General features: G+C 45.7%; 2 protein-coding genes across 5 annotated transcripts in view; one reads left to right on the forward strand and one right to left on the reverse strand.

Moving 5' to 3' along the window:
- The first annotated feature begins 135 nt into the window (after positions 1-135).
- On the forward strand, positions 136-5,461 carry cbx7a (chromobox homolog 7a). Its single transcript, XM_085270573.1, has 6 exons — positions 136-515; positions 1,624-1,667; positions 1,801-1,866; positions 1,979-2,045; positions 3,461-3,761; positions 3,854-5,461. The coding sequence occupies exons 1-6, from the start codon at positions 447-449 to the stop codon at positions 4,378-4,380; spliced, it is 1,074 nt and encodes a 357-aa protein (XP_085126699.1). The 5' UTR covers positions 136-446; the 3' UTR covers positions 4,381-5,461.
- Positions 5,462-10,772: 5,311 nt separating this feature from the next.
- ep300b (EP300 lysine acetyltransferase b) overlaps positions 10,773-18,357 on the reverse strand; it is a 30,747-nt gene continuing 23,162 nt past the window's right edge. For all 4 annotated transcript variants that reach the window (XM_085270574.1, XM_085270576.1, XM_085270575.1 and 1 more), the window contains exons 25-30: positions 17,395-17,655; positions 17,119-17,284; positions 16,720-16,887; positions 16,473-16,634; positions 15,381-15,662; positions 10,773-15,243 (exon numbers count right to left, since the gene is read on the reverse strand). In XM_085270574.1, coding sequence (XP_085126700.1) covers positions 12,166-15,243; positions 15,381-15,662; positions 16,473-16,634; positions 16,720-16,887; positions 17,119-17,284; positions 17,395-17,655 — 4,117 coding nt within the window. In that variant the 3' untranslated portion in view covers positions 10,773-12,165. The remainder of the gene's footprint in view (positions 15,244-15,380; positions 15,663-16,472; positions 16,635-16,719; positions 16,888-17,118; positions 17,285-17,394; positions 17,656-18,357) is intronic.

Consider the following 18,357-nt stretch of genomic DNA (forward strand, 5'->3'; position numbering starts at 1 on the left):
CAGCAGCTCCCCTAGCTGTAACCCTTAATAATCCTGTCCTCGTGATCTCTTTCCCTCTGCCCCTCTCCTGCACTCTAGTCTAACTTGCGTGCGCGGCCTCGCGGGTGCGGGCACGTATCTTGGAGGCTCGGCCCCTACGCAACAGTGTGAGAGCGCGCAGGACTTAAAGCTGCTGTTGATGTGTCGCAGATTTTAAACACTGAGAGAGGCAGGCAGCAGGAGCAGGCGTGAAGGGGAAGAAGCGAAGGCAGAAAAACAAGCGAGCATCCGCCGTGACAGTGCGAGGGTTTTCCCCACACATACTCGTCTTTAAATAGTATCTGTTATTTAAATTTTTGCACTGCGACAAAAAACAACAACAAAAAAGCCAACAAAAACAACAACAACAACAACCGAAAAAGCATAGATACCCAGTTCGCGTCCTGCTCAGGATTCAGCGATCAGCGATGGAGCTGTCTTCAATTGGAGACCAAGTGTTTGCAGTGGAGTCGATAACAAATAAGAGGGTGAGAAAGGTAAGAATGAGCACGTAACTCACAGAAAAACTTAATCGCCTGTGTTTGTTTTCCCTCTTGAAGGAGCGCTCTGCTCCGGTTGCCATGCACAAACAAAACCTGGCTACGCACTTTTGTCGCTCCCAAATCCTTCTCCAGCTTTTACGCTAAGACACAACACCGATCTGTTTTCATGCAACTGCGCCAAACTTTAACACTGTTTTAGCGCACGAGTCGCATCCTGTAACCTTCATGTGCAACGGCTGGCGCTGCAGCTGCTGCAGCGTGTTCGTGTTTTGGAGGAGCCTACGCAGTTGTAGTGAAATGTGTGGAGGAAGAAGAAGAAGAAGGGGGGTGTGTGACCTGAAAACAGGTCTGACGGCCAGTAGCTATGCGGGCAGCTGCGCACTTTATTTTCGGTTAGATGGTGAGCGCTGCGTAAATCCGTCGCTGACTCCTTCGTGGTGGTGGCCCATTGATTTTTTGCAGTTGGGGGTGGTGGGGGGATTTGGGGGTGATAATTTGAGCAGCACGAGCGCACTATAATGTAGAAATGCGCTCTCGCATAAGTTTAATAGAGCCTGTAAACAAACACGTTCTTCTCCTGAAAGCGCGCACTGTGCGCACGTCGGAGCTGCTCTTGTTTTGTTTTGTTTTTATCTCGTCTTCACTGGGACAAACTGCGAGCATTGATTTTCGAGCTGATAATTTAAAAAGTAAAAAAAGATTTTAATTTTTTTAAGATAAAATTGCGCAGCACCGCGTTGTTTACATGCCCCCGCCTCCCCTCATCTTCACGTGTGGCCCCACCTATACGAGCGGAGGGCTGTTCTAGAACGTCCACGAGAATCGTAGAAACCGGCACCTGCTGTAGCCACGTTCGGTCACGTCATCGCCAGCGAGAGACTAGCTGCAGCCACTCAGCCTCGCTGTCATTGACGTCACCCCTCACAAAAACACCCCTTTAAAAAAAAAAGAAGTAAAAATCCTCGTGACTCTCCCTCTGTCCCTCCCATCCACACTTTAAAGCGACAGCAGCTTGGTTCTGTATGCGCTGGAGCACGTGTTTTGTGTGTGTGCTGCATCATCTCTAAGTGTACACCACCCCCACCCCTCTGTCTCTCCTCAGGGTGCTGTGGAGTATCTATTGAAATGGCAGGGATGGCCCCAAAAGTGAGTAAGCCTTGAGTAATCATCTAGTGACCTCATCCCCCTCATCCGGTGTATATTTATGAGCGTTTATAGAATGTGCTTCTTCATACTAGATAGACTGACATCTTGGGTGTGTGTGTGTGTGCGCTGGCAGGTACAGTACCTGGGAACCAGAGGACAATATTTTGGACCCTCTCCTTGTTCTGGCCTACGAGGAGAAGTGCGTAATTACAGAAACTGTTGTGGTTTTCCTTTCATTCTGTTAGTCACACTTTCATATTCTTGCTTTTGTTTCTGACCTCTCTCTCTCTCTCTGTCTGCTTCTTTTCCAGTCGGGAGAAGATAAGAACTCTGACCTATCGCAGGAAAGGTCTTAGACCGAGGAGGCCCATCCTGCGGGTAGCGACACTTACCTTTCCTCTTGTCTCACAAACCTTTGTTGTATCTTCCTTCATTAATCCTAACTGCTGGCCAGGCTTGTTTGTTTAAAGGCAGTTGCACATTTATCCAGGTGATGACTTTTGGTATTTGTGCACACACACAACAAACAAATAAAAAAGATATTAAAGGGGTATTCCATCAATTTAACATTAAGCTTACAAATTTTTGGGATGTAGGAATCCTGGGACTTTTTTCTTCTTAGTTACTTATTGGCCTAAAGTTCCTCTGATGGGAGCGCCTTAGGTTCAGTGTCAAATCACAGACCTTACCATTAGCACCCAACAAACTCTGCCTTCTGCCGCCTGAACCGCCTGACCTGTAACCCTGCTGCTAATGCAACTTGATCTCAAGCTCCAGCCCAATAACCCCAATTACATCACCATGACATCAGCAGGATTATTTTTCAAGCTCGCTTTACTAGCTGAATGGTACTCAAATGTAAGTTTCATGTATAACATTGCCAGAATGCCCCTTTGATTGAAACATTTACTTCTCATAAACACCTGGAAATATAAGGAAACAAAAAAACCCCCAATGCTGTATCATTGTGAACAATACTTTTGTTGTTTTTTCTTCACAGTTCATTATTGTCCAGATGTTTTAACAGTTTAAAACATCAGTTTCTTTACAGAGTGACCCATTAGCGCTGATAATCAATCACTAAGATACAAAACCCCAGCAGAGATCAAGGCGCAATGGCCTCAGTAGTTTTTAAAAGACATGTTTCTAAAGCGAGGGGTGTGACCCCCGAATGGTCGTTGCTCTCACTGTGTCATTATCACTTCAGTCGTTAAAGGTGCAATTTGTAAGAGTTGCTGTCAAGCTTTGTCCCACACGTGGATATCAGAGCATCACAAATTAGCCAAGTCAAGCTCTTGATATCACCATGACGATGTATCAAACTGCAGTAAATCTGTAAATATACATCTTTTAATCTGATTTTAATGGCAGATATTGGCACATTTTCTGTACTTATAAATACGGTATTCACAGCAGCAGGATTGTTTTATTTATTTATGTATTTATTTTTTGGTTAGTATTCCACCATCCTAGCTAATCCTAGCTAAAACCATCCTGTCAACCAATTTCTGCAGAATTAAGACATTTCTAAAAAACAAAAATAAAACAAAGGTGTTAAACATGCTAAACAGCTAATGTTTGCAGTTTGGATAGTGGTGTTGGCTGCAGAAGTAAACTGAATATCACAGCATTTTCTTTACGACTACATTTCCCATACACGTGCTGTCTGTCAAAAATGAAATGCATCCTATGTTTCCACTGTAAGTAACTCAAAAGGCAGAACTGTATTTGCTTCCTGCTTGTGTGCGCAGTCATACAGCTTCTGACCTGCCACCATCTCTGCTCTCCCCCAGAATGTCTTTGCCATGGACCTCCGCAGCGCTCACAAGATGACGGAGAAGCCTCCGCCCCGCATTCGCCTCTCCCTCACCCGCTCCATGAGCACAGACGTGGACCACGTTGAGCACGGCAGCATGTACCAGCGCCAGGTGAGGAGGAATGGCTGGCAGAGGGTGGCCAAAGGAGGGCGAGATGGCAAACGTATGCATCTGCAGAAGAAGAAGATGGAGCCCATGGAGGAGGACTGGGGCGGCACCAGTGAAGAAGAGAAGTCTGAGAGCACCATGGGGGAGAGATGTGAAGGCAGTTTATATGGTTGGTTTGTCAAGCTGATAACAAAACGCAGTAGCCCCACCATGACCTTTGACCCTTAAAAATGAACAAGATGTGTCACCATCTCTTTTCAGGCCTGTCAGAGTGCAGCTCACCTGCTTTGCTCGAGCAACATGACCTGGAGCTGCAGGTGGGGGAGAAGTTGGGTGGTGACCTGATGCCGGTAAGCTCGCACACGTGGATCGACATCATGGGCGAGTGCGATTCGACACCGAAGCCAATGCTTGTGCGCAGCCAATCAAAGGACAGCACCTCTGCATCTGAGGCCAGACTGGGCGATGCAGTTTCTGTGAGTGACAGGTCAGATTCGGACAGAGGAGAGGAGGGCTGGGAGTCAGGCCCGGAGAGAAGCAATGCAACCTCAGTGATAGTGAGCATTCGGGGGAGCAGGGGGACGGCAGGTGACGCCGCTACCGTCTGCTCCCTGGCTGAGGTGAGGAAGGAGGAAGCGAGAGGCGACGATTCGATCATCGCCCCAGAGACTGCTTCCCCAACAGCAGATCAGCCGAAGACCGTCATCTTGACAAAAGTGACTATAAACTCTGTGACGGTGACGTTTAAAGAAGCGAGGGTGGCCGAAGGCTTCTTTAAGGGCTACTGAACAAGGGTGACGAGTGGCACCGAGAGCTCCAGAATAACCATAATTAGACTTGCCACTCATTTTGTACATGTAAAATGGTCACGTATGTAAGATAACTCTACATGTTTACAAAGCTACATTCATTTCCCACTGAGTTCGGTGAAGAAATTTTTGCCTTTGCATAAAAAGTGAGTGGTAATTTTATTATTGTGGCTCATTTATTAGATGTGATAGGAAGCCTGAGGCCCTTAAAAAAGTGCTCAAATTATCCATAAGAATCCAGCAGACTAAATAGGTCTCTGGCTGGTTTCTTCCCCGGGGCCGCTGGGTTTACCGAGAGTGAGACACACGTGAGACAGCAGCCTGAAACGATGCAGTTCAGATAACTACTCAGATGCAGCTACTTTTCTCAGTGCTTTCCAGCAAGACATCGGTCTCACACTCAGATCGGTTCTCGGGGCCCGTTTTCAGTCGCTCCTCTTTCTTACAAATGATTTTGTAAAGATGTTTCTTTTGTCATTTAATTATTTTTTTTAGTATTTGCACAGAGCTAACCGCATGCCCTGTCAGTCTGTGCCACACATGCTCAAAGCCCTGTCCTGTGCTTTGTTGAAGAGGTTTATTTCTGTCACAAAAGCAAGAAAAAAAACAAAAAAACAAAGACAGAGAATTAATGCCTGTCGCTTAGATGAAGTTCTGCGCTTCAAGGAGGATGGATGCACAAAAACAAGTACTCAGCCGTGTTCGCCCTTTGTCTGTCCCTTTATTTTTCAAGTATGAAATGCTACCTGGTTCTATTTTTGTATTACCATTTGATAGTCCACTCTCTTCACTAGCCTTTGTGCATATCAAAACAGGAGGTGTCGTTTTACTCAGCTGCTGTGTAGGTAATGTGCAAATGAAAGCAAGTGTACATTCAGCCGGACCGTAGTGCGCTTTTATTTATTGCATGTCACACGTATAAGCTAAACTAACTTATGTCACTCGGTGTGTCCAAACAAGTCTCTTTCTCTCTGACAAACATGAAAAGTCAAAGATGTCTTCTCTCTTAAAAAATAAATTTTTACTTTGACTCTATTTCCAATAAATGTGTACAACAGTAGCTGCCGCCTGGAGTGTGCTTAGAGGGGGTGGGTATAAAGACATGTTTCTGTGTTACCTTTCTGAAAGAGATGACGAAGCCAGTCATGAAACACAGATGTATCCAAATTTATTTATTCATTTCTTGGGAAGGTTTTTGGTTTTTTTTGTTGTTTTTTTTTTTTGACAATGAACCTTCTTTGTTGTAGTTTTGCTTTAGTGCCTCGTGATGAGAGATTTGTTTCAAACCCACTATCGAAACCTAACAACCAACTGACGAGCAGTTTCACGCCCTTGTCGTGTCATGATAAATAAAGCAGAGAAAAGTTGCATTTGGTAGCTGTTCACTGAAATTTGGAGAACAAGGCACAAAAACATGTAAGTGAACCATTTATTTGGGGTTTTTTTGGCCTTACACGGAGAGCAAAAACCAGTTGGTACAGTCTTAAAAAGAGAATGAATGCAGCTCAAAGCAGCGTGAAAGACCAGACCTTGGTTAGATGTTAGACCACATCCAGCCAAGTCAAGGACACTCGAGGAGGTGAGGTAGGTGTATCGTCAAAGTCTGAAATCAAAAGACGCCTTCATGAATGTTCACAACAAGGTACAAGCCACTGGTTAAACTCAATAACAAGAAGGTTCGATTAGACTGTGTCAGAGCCTGCACAGCTCTGGAAATTTCTTTTAAAAGATGAAACCTAGATTAACTTGTAGCAGAATGATGCGAAGAGAAACCGCTCATGAGCTGACCTGTTTTCACAGAAATGATCCCCACTCCAGACACCTTATCAAATGGTGATTAACCCTCATGTTCATTTCTCCGGTACAGCAACGCTGTTCCTGGGTCAGTTTGACTTGGGGCATATTTAGTTATCTAAAAGTGTCAGAAACTTTTAGAAAATTACGATACACGTTATTTAGCATTATTAACTCCATTACTATTTCATTCAATAATTAGTGCAGTATACAATTAGTTTCTTACATCTCACACATGGGGGTTCAGTGAGGATATCACTAGTTTTTCATTATATACACTGGAAGGACTTACATATAAAATACAATCATTTTTCATGACATTGTTTTTTTTAATCTAGTCTAACAATAGGTGCCAATTTGTCTTTCTCTCATCTGGCAGTGCTTGTCTCTCAATTGTCAAATTGGCTTACTCTGCAGAAAACATAGTCTCCAGGGCCATCATGGCATAAAATATGTCTCTGCATCCCACAAACTGGCTGTTGATTGAACCTTTGACCATACATGGGACCCTCAAACATCCATACAAATGCATTTTATCCAGCTTCCAGTTCTCCCCCCAAAATCCACAGTCACTTTAGTCATTTTGAGCATGTCTGTCTGTCTGTATTGAATTGGGCTCAAAAGCTGACTTGATGTCTATCACGTGCCATCCTAGTGGGCCCTGGTGCTGTCTTCATTATGCTTCATGCCAACAGTTTTGCCTGATGTGCATTTGAGGATGAAGATCATTATATTTTACCATTTTCTGATGCGATTGTCGTGCTTGCAGGGATATGATTGGCATTTTCCTCATTTGGAAATCATCAGAATCAGAAATGACCTCAAGATGGTCTTCATCTTCAGACACATCCATCCTCCTCTGTGATCAAAGTTGAGTTCTAGAGCCTCCGTAAATCACGTGTGGCTGCAGAGTGTCATGTTGTTAGGACTCCTTTACAGAGAACCTTTATATGCTTTGCTTCTGTATTGCTGCACATGGCCTGATAAAGGAGACGTGGAAATCACTTCAGTAGGCCGGTCAGAGTGAAGTTAATGTGACTGATTGAACAGATATTCTTGCTGTTTGTCCTGTGTGCTAGTAGCTGTACTTCGAGTAAAAGAGAGTCAGTGAAAATGTAAAAGGAAAAAGCCAATTTTACACCAAAGAATAACCCACTCCATTTACTTGTTGTTTAAGGGTGTGAGAGCAACGTTTAAATATAAAGACAGAATTCAATTTGATGTGAGGTCAGTGAGAGGTTGTGGTAAAATTGCTTTCAGGCAACAGGGGAAAAACAATTAAGAATTAAAGTTGTGTCTAAAATCAGAATTGATCATTATTTATTACTGATACTGATGGTGATGCAATTTTCTGGAGAACTGATTTGTCACTGGGTGCTGATTTCATACCTGTTGATCTCTAATCTGAATCTTAACCTGCTCCGGAGCGGGCCTGGTTGATGTGACTGCTGATAGAAGCAGCCTGATGAAATGAAACGGGAGATTCTGACCTGATCTCAGTCCAACAGAGCAGAACTGAAGGTAAGAAAGTCCTGCTTTATTCCACATATTTCAGTTTCTAATGATCAAAGAGGAGACAGTAACCTGAACACATATTGCCAAACTTCTCTTCATTTCTCTTCAGTCACTCACACACTTCTATCAATGCCTCTTTAAAGACAAACAACACTGTATTCTTCATCCAGTGGTTTGAAATTTGGTTGGGTTTTTTTTTTTGTTTGTTTGTTTTAAACCCTCCACTAGAGGGCATAATGCTCTCACGCAAAACATTCCTGTAAGTGACGCCATGAGATTCTAGTGAACAGTGTGATTCATGGGTCAGCGTGTCAGAGGAGTGCAGCACGGGAAATGGTGGCGCTGCTGAAATAACAGTGTTTAACTGGAAGAGAGAAAAATCAGTGTCAATTCCAAAGATCATGGGGAGAGAAAATCTAACACAGGGCTTTCAATAACAACAAGTAGAAATGGATGAGCACAGGGCATGCACTTTTGTGGAGCATGGCTTTTACCTAATGTATGTGAAGGGAATCCTTTCTGTTGTAATCAGAGGAAGGTTAGGCTGTCTATTATCCAACAGACCCAAGACACCAAGACGTCTGAAGCTTTGCAGATTCTGCTGAATGTGAGGGAAACTACACATTCTTGAGTCACTGTTTCAGTTTCTCACAGGGGCTGGCTCATAAAGGGATAAAATTGCTTTGATTGTCACATGTTGTTCAAAGAAGGTATGCCGACCTACGGATACATCCAAACTGAAACACCAAAGCTGTTGCCAGACACCTCCATTCATGGCATCTGTCAGTTTCTTGATCTGCTGACGATCAACCTTTCCTGCAGCATCCGCGGCCTCCCAGACACTGTTCAGAGAGGTGTGCTGTTTTCCTTCACAGTGACTCTCCCACAGGCTCTCGGTGGGATTTAGGTGTGGTTTGGGACTGAATCCGTGTGTCATTATTCTTTCATCTTTAAGGCCTGCGATGGAACATTAGCCAGTATAAAATTCACAGTCTTCTTGAAAGATGCAGACCTTCTCATCTTTAATAACACCAGCCCACACCAGTACCTCACCTCCACCTTGGAGTCTGATTTGAAGTGGAAGAGCCACCATCCATATCCTCTGTCAAGAGTTACTCTCATCTCATTGGTCCATAAGTTTGTCCTTGGATATTTCTTGGCCCGGTCTTGACTTTTCAGTCGGATACGCAGCTTCCGTGTCTCTGAGCACTGAACGCCTTTTACCATCTGGGCACTGCAGGTAGGCTGCAGTACTGGATTATGACAGCGCTGGAGGATAACGGCTTCCTGGCACCTTCACATTTGATTCTTCTCCAATTTCTGGCAATTCATTTGCATCTTTTCTTTTCACAGCATGTTTTTGTGAACTTTTTGACTACTGCCAACAAAATGTTTGATGGTTCTGTGATCATGGCACATGCTGCACCCCTCTGAAAAACTTTTTACTTTTTCTATTTTGCTTGTCAGAGTCAGTCAAATCTCTTTTTTTGTCCCATTTCGCCCAAGGAAAAGACACTGCCTATTATTTATCTTCTATCTTGAAATGGGCTGTTGATCTCCTTAGGCCGCATTCTCCCTCATTACACAAAGACACATCCCCTGACATCCCTGAATCCAATATCCATTCAAGTGTATACAGCCTGGAGTTGAAATTATGCATAAGATAGACGATATAGTCAAAATACTCAGAGGTGACTGTACTGTACTGGAGGATTTAGAAGTTGAAACATGGAGGAATCAGCAATGCACGGATGCAGAAATAATAAAGGAGTAATGGAGAAGTTGGTGGATTAGGTCTACTTACTGATAACCATTAAGTAACTGTTTATATTTAATTAATGATACACTCATATAAGCTCTTTGGGCTGGTTGTTAATTAGTTATGATGTACCGCTCTGCAACCATCAGGGTGTTCCAAGCTTGTTCTTTGAATTTTGTGTCCTTTGTTGTAAGCTATCTTCGGTGCATCGTGGCCGGGAGCCTTCAGCATGAAGCAGGTTCAGGGTTTAGCAAGCGTCACATTTCTTGACCTTGTTCTTGGCAATGACAAAGTGTTCAGGGTTAGATGTTACAAACAAAGAACTGAACTGCGATGCCATAAATGGGTGCTTTTTGTAACTCCACACACTCACAGAAATATCCAGAGAGATGTGGACATAGACAAATGCTGTTGTTTCTGTGATGTAGCAAAGAACAAAGTAAGCATTACGTTAAGTTTAAGTAAGACTTCACTGGCAAATGAATCAAATCTATACAAAGTGCTCTGTGTTTGCAGCCTCTGCCCTTCTTCTTCATCATTTCTGTCGCTGGATATCAGCTTCTTGGCCAAATCCTGATTGATGGCGATCACAGTTTGCTGGCTTCTCCTTGTCCACCTGCTTTTAAAGGATTGACCACTAATCCTCAGTTGGATTAAGATCTGGGGAGTTTCCTGGCCATGGATCCAAAATGTGAATTTGATGATCTCCAGGCCATTTAGTTATCATTTTTATCTCGTGATATCACACTGGAAAACGTGCAAATTACCCCCCAGATTGAGGAATGAGGGCAAGCAGAAGCTTGTAAACTGTGATCATCTTCGTCATTGATCATGTATTTAATGTCATAAGACTGGATTAATGGGAAGTCTGGGACAGCTAAGTGATTCTTCTAAGCTTTCAAAACCGTATCCCTGAGAGATCACTTCGGAATGGTTGTGGTTTGGATGTGAGCACCTGATGTGGAGCTCGTCTGTAGTACATCTCATCCGTCAACACCAACGCTGGTATTGGCATCAGATCGATACTTTGTTTCTATCCTCTAATGTGTATTTTTCCTTATTTGGAAATGAAAAATGTACCTCAAACATGCACTGTGAAAAATGTCAGAATCTTTTTGTCAACTGTCATGTCAATTTTTTTAGTCTTTAACACATTTAAACTACGGAAGTTGACCCAAAGTCGGGAACATTTCCAGGTCTCTGAAAGTCTTTTTTCAAAATGCATGAAATGCTGAAAGATGTGTTCTTTATTATCAAGTAATTATAGTAGCACTAACAAAGAGCCACACACAGGACGCACCGCTATTGGTAATTTTCATTTTATTATAAAAACAGTATTTGAGTCCACAGTTTGTTTCCTTTGTACAGTAAAAAATATTAAATTAACCTCCCAAAGGTCTTAGCAGAAAGATAAAGAGGATGGAGTTCATGGGGAGGAAGCTCACCCCAACTCCCTCTCGAAGAGTAGGCAGGGGGGATTTAAAGTCCAAGGGAAGCAGCAAAGGGGACGAGGCAGAAAGAGACGGAAACCAGCTGCTCACATCACCTTCTTTTGCCTCAGTTCTGTGCAACACAGTTCATTTGGATTGTTATCCTCTGTTTACTTCAAAACAGCAGAATCCTAAAAACACTAAAACCCCACCCCACTCTTTTTGTTTTTCATATCCCAGCCAATGTACTCAAAATGTTACAGGCACACAGGTATGCACCCCCCTCCCCAAGCCTCCACTGCTCCGTTTTAAGAGTCTTTAAAAAGGAAGGAGTGCACACACATTCGAGGGAGAGGGCTTTGCATGTTTGTGAGGCGGGGGGAGAAGAGTGTCTTCCAGCATGACTGATGTCCCAGAAAAACAAAAAGCTGTCCGGGAACGTCGGAAACACATCTGTTCAACACGTCAGACTCGGAGCAGACCCTCAACCTCTGCGAGAAAACACCAACATTTTCCCCAGCTGGAGAGAGTCGACTACAGACATCTAAATCTTAACAGTCAATAACAAAAATATATTTCTATAGGAATCGTAGCAGTCTCAAGGTACATAACCCCGCCCCCTCCCAAAATAAAAGAAATAAATAAAGCAAACCCAAACATTAAAAAATAAAAAAGGGAAGATATGCATCATATTTGGATCTACATTAACAATTATCCACATCACTCTAAAACAGAAAGAGTTTGACATAAGCAAAACAAAATGGATATATATTTATTTTAAAAAAAATTTGTATGCATGAAATCATTTCCTCTTTAATTCTCGATCACTTTTAAAATCTTAAAAACCATTTCTGAAAAAAACAACAACAACAAAAAAAGGCAAGTACTTGTATTTATCCCCCAAAAATATCACCTTTTGTGTACTCTGTAACAGGTGGCAGGATGGGGGTGGGTGGGGGTGCTAGAGAAGCAGTCTCCCTCTTTGTCCACAATTGGCAAAAAATATATATATATTAACAGCAATAACTTACAATTTATTTATTCTAATTCTTTTAACAACTGGTTGATTTCTTGTTCATCTCCCATAGGAAGTTCAGTTCAATGCATCTTTATTGAAAACATTTTAAATAACATTTAATAATAGTATTAAAAAAAGAAAGAAAAAAAGAAGGCTGAATAATAACAGTAATACTGTCCTGGGCGAGTGCAGTCTGTGCGAAGGATCACGGAGAACTTCAGCTCAGCTTGACACTTTGAGGAGAAGTCCTACATGATGTTTAAAGGGTTGTGATTCATGTTCTGGCTCAGCGGGTCCTGGCTGTTGCCCCCTGGCCCGTGCAGACCGGCCATGCCACTCAGCTGGGACAGCATGGCACTCTGGTCTGACCCAAATTGCTCCATAGTGTTCTGCTGCTGCTGCTGCTGAGTCGTTGGCTGCTGCTGTTGCTGTGAAGGAACTACCATTCCCGGGTGGTGCTGGTTTAGATGGCTTGAGTGTGGCGAACCTGTCTGCAACTGGGGGGAGATGTGGTGCGGAGAAGGCTGAGGCTGCATGCGTGGGGACGGGCTAGAGTGCGGCGGCTGGGACTGGGGTCTGGGTGACGGTTGTGGGGACCGCACCTGGTTAGCCAAGGATGTGGGCAGAGGCTGGCCCTGCAGGTGTGGATGTGGAGACTGGGCGATCTGCTGCGGCTGCTGAGGGCTCATGGGGTTACTGTGCTGGGCTGGTGACCCACCGGGGCCCATATGTCGCTGCTGGAGCAATCTCTGGTGGAGCACTTGTAGGGCCTGAGAAGGTTGGGGTCCACTTTGTGCAGATTGAGGGACCTGGGGTGGCTGCTGAGGGCCTCCTACACCCTCTCCACCTGGACCTGCATCACCCCCTGGCAGGCCAGCCATGGTATGTTGCTGCTGCTGCTGCATTTGGAGATGATGCTGTTGTTGAAGCCTCTGTTGGAGTGCCTGCTGCTGGGCCACAGAGCCTGGGTAGCCTTGCCCCTGCTGGCCCGGTGGACCACCAGGCTGCTGGGGACCAAGAGGCGGACCTCCAGGAGGACCCTGTCCCACAGTGGGAGGCTGCATCCCCGGCTGTCCCATGAATCCCTGGCCCTGTGGTGGCTGTGGTTGCTGAAACTGACCATGATTAATACCCATCTGCTGCTGCTGCTGCTGCTGCTGCTGCTGCTGCTGAAGATGCCGTCTCATGAACAATTCTCTAAGCTGAGGATTGCTGATGTTTCCCATCTGTGGCCCCTGGCCCTGGATTCCTCTCCCCACTCCCTGCTGCTGCTGCAGAGCTGCAACCTGCTGCTGCTGTAAACTGCTGAGCATCGGTCTCTGCTGCTGCTGCTGCTGCAGCTGCTGTACTTGCTGCAGCTGAGCCATAGTGGCGATGTTCACATTGGCCCCTCCCTGACCCCCCATGTGCATGCCTGGCTGACTAACACCAGCAGCATTCAAGTTCACCTGTGGTGCCCCACCTCCAATGACATTTCCAACAGGCCCCCCTGTGGGACCTGGTCCTCCTGGCACAGCCCCTGGTCCGCCAGGGCCCCCCTGCCCCCCCTTATACTTTGATGCCCTCTGTTTGATAAAAGCAGCCATCAGCTGTGGGTTTGACCGCAAGATGTTGAGGACTTGCTGTTGCTGAGGTGGAGAGCTAGGTGAGCGGAGCATCCGTAACAGCTCCTGGAGGGCTGCTTGGGGGAAGTTTCCACCAGCAGCGCCAACCCCCTGGATACCAGTGGCTCCAGGGACACCTGTGACCCCGCCTCCAGCGCCTTGCTGCTGCACCATATTCATCAAGGCAGCATGGCCCTGAGCCTGTTGGTGCTGCTGCTGCTGCTGCTGAGCGGCCATCATGCCAGTGTGGCCCACTTGGTTCATCATAGCTTGTCTCTGGTGGGGCGGCATCCCCTGGGCTGTCCACTGTGTTTGCTGCTGCTGTGGGTTCTGAAGTGGAGCTCCCATCCTCTGCTGCTGGAGCTGTACCTGAGGGGGCAGCTGGCCATGTGGGATGTTACCTTGCTGAGGAGGCTGCTGCATGGGCCCGCTGGTGCCAACCATCATCCCTGTAGGAGCACCTTGCTGCTGATCCATGTGGGCCCGAGCAGCTGTCACTGCCACTTGGGTCTGCGGTGGCATGCCCTGGGCTCCTACCATGCCTACAGACCCTGGGTGTCCCATGCCCATCTGCTGACCTTGACCTTGTTGATGTTGAGTGTGAGAAGGCATCAACTTTCCAGCTGCCTGGGCTGCCTGTCTCTGTAGTGCCATCTTCCTTTGAGCGTCAGCCACCTGCTGAATCTTCATAGCGATTTCTACAGCTGCCGGTGGAGGGCCAGAAGGTTGCTGCTGTGGAAGGGAGGGCTGGCTCGGCGGCTGGTTAGGAGGTTGCTGGCTCCCAATGTTTCCAGTCATGACAGCGCCACCAGGCTGCTGCTGTTGTTGGGGAGGCGTGGCAGAGCCAAGGACTGGTTTACCTTGGGACTGGTGGACTGGTGAGGAGCCTGGAGGTCTGCTGGAAAATTGAGGCAAACTGTTGTGGTGCTGCTGGAGCTGCTGAGGGTTGGTCACTGCTCCACTGGGCTGCTGCTGATGTTGTGGAGAGTTCATTATCCCACCACCACCACCTCCCCCTCCTCCTCCTGGAATTTGCTGGAACTGATGATGAAGGGCAAGCTGGGGAGGCATCCCTCCTGGCTGCTGCTGCACTCCTGGACCAGGACCCATTCCCTGCTGCGGGACTGGAGGCATTGACTGAGTCGGGGTTTGAGGAGTTGGAGGCTGCGTTCCACCAGATGTTGGGGTACTAGGCGCTGTGGTAACATTGTTTCCTGGTGATGGAAGTCCAACTGCAGATCCGCCCGGTGGCCCTCCAGCTGGCTGGGTCACCCGCTGCATGGTGGCCATCCTCCTTCTCAGCATCTGGGCCTGCTGCAGTCTGTGCTGCAGCTGCTGCTGCCGGAGTTTCTGCTTAATGTTCAGACAGAACGGGACAGGACATTTGTTCTCCTGGCAGTGTTTGGCGTGGTAGCAGCACAGAGCAATGAGCTGCTTGCAGATAGGACAGCCGCCATTGGTCTTGCGCTTGCAGCCCTTTGTGTGCTGCACAACGCGCTTCATCTTCTGACAGGACGGCAGCGAGCAGTTGGCATTGCGACACTGGCAAGCGTGGACCAGCGACTGGATGCAGCGCTGGATGCTGAGACGGCGAGAGTCACCGGGGCTTTGAGTAGCTGCCGCTGCCTGGTTGCTGCTGTCGTCATCCAGGCCAAGCCCCAGCTTTTCCATCTTGTGCTCATGACCCTTAGTGTTGTAGCAGGTGATGCACAAGTCATAGTCCTGGAAAATTAGGCAAAATTAATCGTTTAATAACACAAAACTGATAGATTAACTAACATATGCTACTGTGAAATGAAAAATTGTGCTTTAAAAAAAAGATCTGAATATTCATAAAGTACAGTTTAAATGTTTCTCACCTCGCAGACAGTGCAGTGGAAGCGAGTCTCCACGTGGTGTTTACACTCGTTGCAGGTATAGACGAAGCGGTCCTGGCTCTGGTTGTGGAGCTCCACCAACATACACATGGAGCTCCACTTGGACCTCCTGAGAGAGCTGAACTCCAAGTGCTTGTCTCTGGCCAGAGTTAGAAAGGCATCACGGCCGTCCATCAGATCGCAGGCCATTAGAGGATCTGGGTCGGTGATGGGGGGCAGTGAGTTGGCGGTGGGACCAGCAATGAGGCGGATGACGAAGAAGACCTGCCAGTTTAAAGCGAGGAAAATATTTAACCAACCTTTAACAAGATCTGATTTAGTATGTTTATGCGGGAAGATAAAACTGAGGGAAAATGTGTCTTTTTTTCCCCTGCAGATCAGTGAGTCAGTGTTTTGTTTTGTTTTTTAATAAAATGTTACCATCATTGCACTAAACAATTTTGGTCTCTTTTCTTTTTTAGACTTAAAGTTGAGGATCATTAGAAGCGTGGTTGCTTTGAAGGACAAGTAGGTGCCACTCAGACCACTAGCTTCCTGCTAGGTGTCACAGAACTGGACCTCTGAACTGGGGCAGACTTAAATGCAGCTGCTTGCTTTGTGGCTTCTTCAAAATAATTTATTTCAGTGCGTGAAATTAAAGGATTTTATTAGTCTGTTGCATACAATGTATGTGTGCAACTTGCTTTTTGGTGTCAGCTGATAACTTCCCTTCCCCCTTTTGTCCAGCTGTAGTCACTTCTGGTGCCAAAAACACAGCTGACAACAGGTCATGATGGTATGGATGAAGCTTCAAAAACGGGAGCTCACAAACCAGCAGTGGCATAACACTGGCTGTTTCCATCTTTTATATACAGGCCATGAAACAAGGTGACTTTCTTGTTAATGGTTGTGTTGCCAAAAGGCATCTTTGAGGTTGCACTAAGCACATGGACTGTGTTTTAATGACGCCGTATTAAGTAAGTAATATCAGAACTGCTCCACAAATCAGTCTGATGGCTGATAGTGGTATAAATATGCTGCAGTGTCGAGTAAGAGAGTAAGCAGCGGCACTACGACTAAATTAGACTTCCATACCTCTTTATGTTTCTCCATTGTGGCGTAAAGTTTCTGGGAAAGGTCGTTGGAAACGTTGGGCATCCCTGGTTTTTTCTTATTGGCTCGGCTCAAGCTGCTCTTGTTCTTGCTCGTCTTTTTATTGTTCTTCTTTTTGGCATTCTTGCTGTCTCCTTTTATGGCCTGTGAACATTTAAATGTCAATTAAGCAAGAGGACACCGCGAATATATATATTGTGACAAAAATTGAGGACCTTGTTCCACTCACATCTGTGCTCTCATTAGAGGTGCTGTTCTCCTCCCTCTTCCTCTCCTCCTCCTCCTGTTCCAGTTCCTTGATGCTCTCCTCCAGGACGTTAGGCCAGAAGTCGCCCTCAAAGTATGGCAGCTCCTTGGCACTGGTCAGCCGGTCTTCTGTTGCCTGCTTGAAAATGTCCTAAAGGGATGACGAGGACGAAACAAGGTAATGCTGTTAATGAGGTTTCAGAGGGTCACACAAAGCATGCAAGAAAACTATGTTAAAGACAGTCCAGGGCGATGGAAACCGTAAGAAGCCACATGAAACTACCAGAGTACCTACAAGAACAGCTTGTAAATGGACTCATTTGCTCAAAGAATCTGGGACAACCAGACACAGAGCATGAGAATTAGGGATAAACTGTCTCACCTTGTAATCATGGACTACGCGCTCAGACACAGCCTTGTCCAGCATCTTCTTGTACCATTCCTGCAAGCGTTTAGGCTTGGGGATCTTCTGGTCCAGTGGGTGACAGTGGAAGATGTAGTCATCCCCTTCACTAGGAGGACAGGCCCAGATATGCCCTGTTGTAAACCTGAGACAGGGAGACAAGGAGCCTTTTATATAAAACTGAGCTTTTCATGCAACTAAAAGCATTCAGAAACAGCAAATGTAACACAAAGAAACTCTAAGCTCCTGTCTTACCCCAGCCTTTTGACATACTCCAGGTAGCCCAGCAGGATCTCGTGATAGACTGCAGTCCTGAGGTGTCGAGGTTTGAAGAAGTGCACGCTGTCCAGGTAGGAAATGTACACTCGCCTCTGATTGGGAGGAGGGCAATCTGAGCCGTACTCTTGAACGTGCATGCCGAAAAAGCAAACGTCCGCTCCGTCAACGTCCTCGAATGCAAACAGGGCTTTCATCCTGTACGGGAAAGACTCGGCCATCTCTCCGTTGTCCACAAACCTGACAGGGAACAAAAATAGGTGAAGAAAACTGGCGTCAAACATTATCAGCAAATGAAGAAACTTGACTGTGGCACGTGTGAACACAGACTACAGCCATGCAGCGCTTTTACCGAGTGAGCTAAAATCTGGTTAGGACAAAACTGTCAAAGCCAAAGGGGTTGGATGTTAAATGAGACGCAAGTAATCACTGAAATCAATTCAGATTGCAGCTTTCCTCCTTCTCGACTTGCTGGACACTTGATTTAATCTTTAATCTCCTCACTCACTGCTGAGTCACCTCTCATCTTCCCTTTTGATAATATCATAATGATTTGCCTCGTCGCTGTGAAACGTAGGGAAGTATTCTTCCCACTGATTCCTTCAAGGATTCATACATACTTGCAGAGCCCGACAGAATATTTGATCATTTAAAACGCTGATATATTAGCTGATGTTTTTTTTTATTCATTTCAGACACACAAAGCACAGATTTACCCAATACTTGTTATCTGTAGTTTTTCTTAATGAGTTCCTACTAAGATAGTATGACAAAGCAGTTTAAAATATTGTTTTGAGCGTTTATCGGGTTTCAAACAAATGATATTAACAGGAAAGGTGCAGAGTGCCCCCTAGAGGACAATATACACAACACTACATCTCATAACCTTGTTTAGGATATTTCTCTCCTTTGTTTTTTAACTTTCATTTTCATTTACTGACC

Source organism: Mchenga conophoros, linkage group LG4 (genome assembly GCF_057382185.1).
Source record: "Mchenga conophoros isolate Kocher_MC1m ecotype Shallow Benthic linkage group LG4, M_conophoros_male_GT1.1, whole genome shotgun sequence".
Taxonomy (NCBI): Eukaryota; Metazoa; Chordata; class Actinopteri; order Cichliformes; family Cichlidae; genus Mchenga; species Mchenga conophoros.

Excerpts from the sequence above, each read along its gene's own strand:
- cbx7a (XM_085270573.1), top strand. The coding sequence starts at position 447 with ATGGAGCTGTCTTCAATTGGAGACCAAGTGTTTGCAGTGGAGTCGATA. Across the intron at positions 1,867-1,978 it reads GTTCTGGCCTACGAGGAGAA|TCGGGAGAAGATAAGAACTC; the intron begins GTGCGTAATTAC and ends CTTCTTTTCCAG. Across the intron at positions 2,046-3,460 it reads CGAGGAGGCCCATCCTGCGG|AATGTCTTTGCCATGGACCT; the intron begins GTAGCGACACTT and ends GCTCTCCCCCAG.